The sequence below is a fragment of the Pogona vitticeps genome, chromosome 1, assembly GCF_051106095.1.
Source record: "Pogona vitticeps strain Pit_001003342236 chromosome 1, PviZW2.1, whole genome shotgun sequence".
NCBI lineage: Eukaryota > Metazoa > Chordata > Lepidosauria > Squamata > Agamidae > Pogona > Pogona vitticeps.
In genome coordinates, this window is record NC_135783.1 from 356498929 (window position 1) to 356507794 (window position 8866).

The 8866-nt window shown below is 44.9% G+C and overlaps 1 protein-coding gene across 1 annotated transcript in view; it reads right to left on the minus strand.

Moving 5' to 3' along the window:
• Positions 1 to 6570, minus strand: part of LOC110070440 (cytochrome P450 2C18-like) — a 41957-nt gene extending 35387 nt beyond the window's left edge. Inside the window, exons 1-2 of the mRNA XM_078384583.1 lie at positions 6344 to 6570; positions 2980 to 3142 (exon numbers count right to left, since the gene is read on the minus strand). Coding sequence (XP_078240709.1) covers positions 2980 to 3142; positions 6344 to 6526 — 346 coding nt within the window. The 5' untranslated portion in view covers positions 6527 to 6570. The remainder of the gene's footprint in view (positions 1 to 2979; positions 3143 to 6343) is intronic.
• Between the last annotated feature and the right edge of the window lie 2296 nt (positions 6571 to 8866).

Here is an 8866-nt window from a genome sequence, read left to right on the forward strand (position 1 = left end):
ACGAGGTGGGGAGAATACATGGGAGACACCATCGTGCCCTTATTGCCATTATTGATGGGGAATACAGTAAAAGACTGCACCTGGTCCATCAACCAGGACCTTGGAACATTAGTTATGGGAATCTGTTTGTTAAAGAAGAATGGAACCCCTTCACAGTCCCATTGGAAGGAAAGGAGAGAGAAAATGTTCATTTTTATACGAACAGTTTTATTGATGTTCCTAAAATAAATGTTAATACGTTAGAACTTGAATTTGTCACCATGTCTGAGGAAGTAAAACCCCAGGAGGAAGAGAGCAGGCATGATTCTCGACCTAAACCCTCACAGCCTTAGGTACAGTCTGTCTCCTTTCATCCATCCCCAGAACAATCAGGACCAAAATCTTGTAGGCATCCTTCAGTCTCGAGAGACTATGGTATCGTGCTCTGTATGGAGGTCTTGGAACAGTGTCTTGTTTGGCTGAGAAGGCCAATTCGAGAGTGACAATCCCTTCCACACTGGAGACAAATCCAATCTGTCCCCTGTCCAGCTCCCTGATTTTGCTTGTTTCGGGACTGCCTCTTTGCCTCGGTCTGCTGTACAAGTGTCTCTTCAAATTGGGAGAGGCCATGATGCACCGCCTGCCTCCAGGCTGAACGCTCAGACGTCAAGGTTTCCCATCTGTTGCGGTCCATTCCTAGGGCCTTCAGATCCTGCTTGCAGATGTCCTTGTAACACAGCTGTGGTCTCCCTCGGGGGCGGCTTCCCTTCACTAATTCTCCATACAGGAGATCTTTTGGAATCCGACCATCAGCCATTCTCATGACGTGCCCAAGCCAACGTAGACGGCGCTGTTTCAATATTGTATACATGCTGAAAATTCCAGCTCGTTCTAGGACTACTCTATTTGGAACTTTGTCCTGCCAGGTGATACCAAAAATGCGTCGGAGACAACGCATATGGAAGGTGTTCAGCTTTCTCTCCTGCCGTGCACAAAGGGTCCAGGACTCGCTGCATATAGGAGTGTGCTCAGGACACAGGCTCTATAGACCTGTATTTTGGTGTATGCCGTCAACTTCTTATTAAGCCATACTCTCTTTGTGAGTCTAGAGAACATGGTAGCTGCTTTCCCAATGCGTTTATCCAGCTCGACATCTAGGGAGACCACTATTAATAAGGACTGTTAATGACCCATGACAATGGGTGCAGAAAGATTGCAGAGGTGAGATTTTCAGTCACTCCCCATCCTTTGTTCATCTAACAAGCATATTCAGACCAGGGCGAAGTGAAACAAATGGGGAGGATATATCCAGGGTCTCCTACTAACTCTCCTCAGACTGAAGAAGCTACTTGGATGAGTAGTGAAATATTTCAACCTAATAAGAAAGAAGTCCAGTTGCCATGACTCAACTTCCAGATCCTTCGCAATAGCTTTGTCTTTGGATGAGAAGTGGTTAACTGAAAAAGAAGCCAGATGTTGGGATTTTCCCTTGCATGGTGTCTCTTTATGAATGTCAGCAAGCATAAGAAGGGATCCTGTAAACCATCTTGATTGCTGCCATTGGCCTTATCAACATTCAAGTTGCCCTTAGCTATGTAAAACTTGGCATCCTTTTTCCTGTTGGCTACATGGGCATGGAATTTTGCAGCAAGATTATGCCATTTAGTGGCATTTTGAATCATGGGTACAGAAAAACAATATATCGCATTCATGAACCAGAGGTTTTTAAAGAACTGAATAAGTTTCAACCTTGGTGGATCTTTTTGGTACAATCTGGGTATTGCCATTTGTTTGTGCTTTTCTTTTGCCATGATTTGACCATCTTATTCAAATCTTATCAGTCTTAGATTGAATTATTTTTAGAAGAAAATGAGTGAAGAAGATTCATAGAATCATATAAAAGTGAAATTGGAAGGGGCCTACAAGGTCATCATGTCCAACCCCCTGCTCAACGCAGGAATACAATCAAAGCTCATCTGCCAGGTGATTACGTTTTTCTTGAATGCCTCCAGTGTTTTGCCCCTCCTCTGTAGGACAGCCTTTTAAATATTTGAAAAGTGCTATCCTAACACCCCGCATTTTTCTTTTCTCAAGGCTAAACATGGCGAATTCTTTCAGCCTTTCCTCATAAGGCCTGGTTTCCAGCCCATTGATCCTCCTTGTCACCCTCCTCTGAACTGGTTCCACTTTGTTAGCATCCTTCTTGAAGTGTGGTATCCAGAACTGGACACAAGACTCAAGGTGAGGCCTAACCAGTGCTGAATAGAGAGGGACTAGCACCCTGTGGGATTTTAGGAACTATACTTCTATTAATGCAGCCTAAAATAGCATTGGCCCTTTTTGTAGCCACATCACATGGTTGGCTCATATTTAGCTTCTGATCTATGTCAATTCCAAGATCCTTCTCGCTCATAGTTTTGCTGTGCCAGGCATCCCCCATCTTGTAACTGTGCAATTGCTTGCTTTTTCTGAGGTGCAGGACTTTACAGTTCTCCCTGTTGAATTTCATTCTGTTGCTTTCGGCCCAGGGCTCCATCCTATCAAGGTCATTTTGAATTTTGTTTCTGTCTTCTGGGGTATTACCTGTTCCACCGAATTTGGTATCATCTGCAAATTTGACAAGCATTCCCTGCACTCCCTCATTCAAGTTATTAATAAAATTACTTTAGTTGATGGGAAAAACATGTAAATAAATCTGCACGTTTGAGGGGAACGTGCAAAAAGTGTCTATGAGTTCCTGTGTGAGATCAAGACCAGCATCTCGCAGCATCAAGTGCAACAAGGGCAAGGAGAAAATGCATGTGGAATTTGAACAAATGCAACCAAATTGGGACTGACATCCTTCACACCCTGATTGTGAATAATAAACTATCTCCTTGAACATCAGTGCATGTGAGCTGATTTTGATTCCAGGTTTTTATCTCAACGACTCTCCCCTCCTTCTGGGTAGAGGTTATGGTCCCAACTATCATATGGGAGCCGGCAACTAGGATAACCTACCTTTCCCTTTGTTGATTTTGTCAAGCAACGGTAGGGGTCCTCTGGGTGCAAACTCATCTCCACGATCAATCAGTGCTTCTTTTATGACATCATAGCCATGGAGAACCACGACAGGGTCCCCTCCGAAATGCACGGTGAACACGGGGCCGTACTTCTCACTGAGCTGGAGAAAGACCAGGGAACGTTATGCCTGCACTTAGTCAAAAACCAGCCCTAGTGTTGGTGACCAGAAGTTGGTCCATTCATTTCCATTCAACAGATGATGGGGTACTGATTAATAGGACCTTAATCACCCTTTGGATTGAACCTCAACATGTGGCAGAACACCTACTTCTACAGGGGTCTCCCCTGTGCTACACAATGACCCATCCATCCAGGCCTACCATCCACTCATCCCAGGCAAGGTGGCTGAAGATACTAAACCTTTGTGGTTGTTCTTTGGCTATGGAACAGACTTCCACCTGAAATCCACCTGGCTACTTCTCTGGAAATTTTTGAGAAATCACTAAAATCTCTGTTGTAGCAACAGGCTTTCCAAAACATGTCCTCTAAGGAGACCACTGATTCTAGTGGCCACTAACTTGTGTTAATTACCACCTACTTTTTAATATGTTTTAAAAGTATTTAAATGTATTGTCTATTTGGTTTACATTTTGAATTTTAGCTATGTTGTAGTAGTAGTAGTATTGCTACTATTATATTCAATTTTGTAAACTGTCCAGAGGGGCTTTTGGGCTCATGGGTGGTATAAAAGTCAAATAAAATAAAATAAATGAATAAACTGTTCCTGGCAAAGTTAATTTTGGACTCTGACTTGCTGAGTTTTCCACAGACAGTTTCATAGAATCATAAAACCGCAGAATTGTGAAGTTGGAAAGGACCTCCAAGGCCAAGTTGAACCCCTTGCTCAATGCAGGAATACACATCAGAGGATATCTGCCAAGTGGTTGTCTCAATTTCTCTTGAATTCCTCCAGTGTTGGAGCACCCACCATCTCTCAAATTTATTGATTCCATTATGGTACTGCTCTAATAGTTAGGACATTTTTCTTGATATTCAACCAAAATCTGTCTTCCTGTAACTTGAGCCCCTTGTTGCGTGCCCTGCATTCTGGGATGATTGAGAACAGATCCTGCCCCTCCTCTGAATGACAGCCTTTCAAGTCTTTGAAAAGTGCTATCATATTATCTCCTGTAAGTCTTTTTTTTCCAAGACTATACATGCACAGTTCTTTCAGTCTTTCCTCATATGGCTTGGTTTCCAGGCCCTTGATCATCTTTGTTACCCTCTTCTGAATTTGTTTCAATTTATTATTGAAGGCTTTTGAAGGTTTCAATTTATTAGCATACTTCTTAAAGTGTTATTCAGGATGTTAGCTGTTTCACCCAATCTTGTGTCATCTGCAAATCTGGTTTGCATTCCCTGCACCCCATGTCCTTAATAAACATGTTGAAGAGCAGTGGATCCAGGACTTGGGGTATTCCACGAGTTACCTCCTCCCAGTTGGAGATGGAACCATTAATGGACCATACATCAAAGGGGTCACAGACTGAATGGGGAAACTTTTGAAAAAAAAACAACCTACAAACAGTATTCAAGCCCACCACAAAAATACAACAAATGTTACGGTCAGCAAAGGACAGAAGGGACCCCCTCACCACCGCAGGAGTATACCGGATACCTTGGAGTTGTGGCCAGGTATTTATTGGAACCACAAAATGAAACATCCACACCAGAATCAAAGAACATGAGAGACACTGCAGACTAAAACAACCAGAAAAATCTGCAGTAGCTGAACATGCCCTAAAACAATCTGGACACAAAATTCTATTTTAAAATACTGAAATACTGGACAACACCAGCAATCATTATGTCAGACTGCACAGGGAAGCCATAGAAATCCACAAGCACCAGCAGAACTTCAACAAAAAAGAGGAAAGTTTGAAACTCAACAAAACTTGGCTCCCAGCTCTCAAAAATACAGCATGCAAAAGGTCAACGAACTCTACCCAGCCACAAGGACTGGGGATCACTATATACAAAAGACCAGCTAATGACACCCATCAACCACAGTAACAGATAATCGCTCCTCCTTATCACAACAATACACCCACAACAAGACACACTAATCACCCACCTACAGAAAAAAGACAAAAGCCTATCTCACAGCCATAAATAGTCCACTCCCAAACCAACTACACCAGAGCACAGACTGCTGTCCTCTGAAGAAGCCAGCCACAGAGACTGGCGAAACGTTAGGAAGAACAACCTTCAGAACACGGCCAAAGAGCCTGAAAAACTCACAACAACCATTAGATCCTGGCCATGAAAGCCTTTGCGAATACAAGTGTATTTATTCTTATCAGCATGGTATGTGATTGTGTTTGTGTTTGTGTTTGCGTTTGCGTTTGTGTGTGTGTGTGTGTGTGTGTGTGTGTGTGCGCGCGCTCATGTGCGTGTGCATGCAGGAGAGGAATGGCAGAACCAAAAACTGTGTTCAGAACCTGTGAACACAGTTTTAAATAAAAAAGAAGCTCTTGGGGAAAGAAGGAGCTAATTATGTCTTAGTGAGCAGAGGTACGTGGGTATCACTTTTCAAAAAAAAAAAAAACAACCCACATCATCAGGTTGGGGAAGCAATACTAGGAAATAAAAGAGCATTTGGCAAAGGTGTTCCATGCATATCAGTTTTCCTTCTCTGTATCTCTCTCACACAAATTGTTACAGCTGATTACGCAAAAGAGGAGAGGAAGTGAAGGAAAGAGAAGAATCTCTTGAGTGAAGAATCAGGGGGAAATAGTTTGGAGGCAGCACAACCTGATCGTCTATGGCTGCAATGTCTAAAATCAGAAGCGCCTGCCCGTCTATCTTCTCATGGAGATACACAACTATTTTCAGCAATTAGCAATGATTCAGTTGGGTTGTTGACCCCTTCGCTACGATGTTCCTGAAGTGAAACATTTTCTCATGAGTTGCACTTGGCAATCAAGACTACATTTTTCTTGCACAGCAGTCTGGGCAATAACCAGATGCGGAAGATGCATCTAGCATAATTCTAGCTAGATGCATCCTCCTCATCTAACACCATTCTAAGATAATTTTGCGTTCTTTGGCCCTTCCTTCAAACCCAGCCTTTCTATGCCCCCCACCCTCCCTGCCTTTTCTCCCTTATCCTTCTTCTGCTCTCTGCTCTGGACTGACTGCAAGTTCCTTGCTGTCATGATCTGTCTGCAAACTAACTTTGCTCAGGCTTGTTTCAGCTGCTGAACAAACCAAATCTGGAGAGTCAGCAAATGAGCCATCCATGAAACCACAACCCCTTAGAGAGAGCCTGGTGGTGGGAGGCCTTCCTCCTCAGACTCACCTGTTGGAGAGCCTTACTGAGGAAGGTGGTCTTCAGCTGCAAGATGTTCCCCAGAAGGGGCAAAGGCGTTGGGCCCGGCGGCCGCCTTCCCTTGCCCTGCGTCCTGCTCCTCACGACGGCCAAGAGGAGAAGGCAAGAGAGACAAACTCCCAGGAAAAGGGTGACCGTCCCCAGAGGCTCCATGGTGGCTGGCAGTGGGCGCAGCAGGATCTCCAGCGGCCAGGAGGGGAACCTTATTTATGCTCCACAGCCTGGACTTTGCACATCTGATGTTCTGGGGCACCATCAAGTTAATCATTAGTGATTCCTGGTTTAATTGCCAAATTACGGTAAGCCAGTAGGTATTCTGCCTTGTTCATGATCAACTTCTCTGAACCTGAGTGTTCTCAAAGTGTTCTCTTTTATTTAATACTGGTTTATTAGGCAAGAAGGGACGTGGTGGTGCTGTGGGCTAAACCGCAGAAGCCTGTGCTGCAGGGTCAGAAGACCAGCAGTCGTAAGATCGAATCCACGCGACGGACTGAGGTCCCGCCACTTGTCCCAGCTCCCGCCAACCTAGCGGTTCGAAAGCATGCAAATGCAAGTAGATAAATAGGGACCAACTCGGTGGGAAGGTAACAGCATTCCGTGTCTAAGTCACACTGGCCATGTGACCATGGAAGATTGTCTTTGGACAAAACGCTGGCTTTATGGCTTGGAAACGGGGATGAGCACCGCCCCCTAGAGTCAAACACGACTGGACAAGAATTGTCAAGGGGAACCTTTACCTTTACCTTTATTAGGCAAGAAGGTGGCTGTGTTCTTGTGACTTTTGCCAAAGGGGCAGCCGGGGTCCTCTGTGGCAGCAAAACCAAGAGAGATTCTTGCTGCAATGTTTGAAAAGGAAAAGATCAATCTGCGTAGGGTAGCTTGGCCTTCCCTGGACAAAAGTCCATGTCATCCAACAAGCAAAGCATTGTTCAGAATTTGGGGGATGTCCTCAGGGTCCCCGGATGGTGGCAGGAAAGCAGACCTTGGGCAAGAAAAGAAGGGAAAGAGAAGGAAAGCCTTCCAGCAGAGGGACCAGGGCATCCTTGACACCGGCCAGTCACAAAACTCTGGCTTCTTCTTCTTTTAATGCCAGAAAGAGTTGCGTGGTCCAGAATTTGACCCCGGGTGAAGAGGTGGTGACTGGTGATGAGACCACCTTGGGGCCCTCTTGGTGCACCCCCACCCCCTGCTGCCCAAGGATCTCCTCAGCCTGAGCTTGCAGAGGGGCCAGAGGTGGCGCTGAGTTCCTCCCAACGGATTGTGCTGGGGGTTTCTGACGTTAGTTGTCAGACCAACAGCTGTATCAGGGGCGGCTCATGGACACCACGGGCACGTCTTGATGGATACCTGGCCTAGACAGGTGGCAGAGCATCCTTATAATCTGTTGTTGTTTTTAATTGGGTGGGGTCAAGGGGAACAAGGGGGTGTCTCTTCCCCTCCCCTCCAACTCCCAACCACTGGCTCTGCAGCCAGGCCCCTAAACCACTGAGCTCTCCAGCCAGTGCTGCACTTTTAATCATCTCCACAGACCATCATCTGACATCAAGTGGCTGGACTGTCTCTCTGGGTTCTTTGTTGGAAGTGCTGATGACTCCCCTGGGGCAAGAGAAACACCCATTGGTGTGAATTAGAGGTGCTTTCGTCATCCTGTGTCCACCGAAGACCAACTTAGGGTAATGTTTCAACTATATATGCCACCCAGAGTAGACTTGGCTCTAAATTGCCAGGGTATCAATTTAATAAATAAATAAATAAATAAATAAATAAATAAATAAATAAATAAATAAATAAATAAATAAATAAATAAAACCTATGTTATATAACTAATTATAAAAGAAATCTTAGCAAGGCAACCTTGCCATCAAAGCCTCTGTGCAGTTCACCAGAGTTCAGCCACTCTGGGCCTCCTGCCCGTTCTTCCGGTTACTTAAGCCAACTCTGTTCAGCAGTTTCCACAATGGGAGGATCCTGCCAGTTTAATGGATGAGCAAAGATAAATCAAAGGTCCGCGTAGTTAAAGCTATGGTATTTCATGTAGTGATGTACGGAAGTGAGAGCTGGACCATAAAGAAAGCTGACCACCAAAGGATTGATGCCTTTGAATTGTGGTGCTGGAGGAGACTCTTGAGAGTCCCCTGGACTGCAAAGAGAACAAACCTATCCATTCTGAAAGAAATCAACCCTGAGTGCTCACTGGAAGGACAGATCCTGAAACTGAGGCTCCAATATTTTGGCCATCTGATGAGAAGAAAAGACTCCCTGGAAAATACCCTGATGTTAGGAAAGTGTGAAGGCAAGAGGAGAAGGGGACGACCGAGGATGAGATGGTTGGACAATGTCATCGAAGCTACCAGAATGAATTTGACCCATCTTCGGGAGGCAATGAAAGACAGGAGGGCCTGGTGTCCTCTGGTCCATGGGGTCACGAAGAATGGGACACAACTAAACGACTAAAGAACAACAAAAGATATATCAAGTTCAGGGTCAACCCAG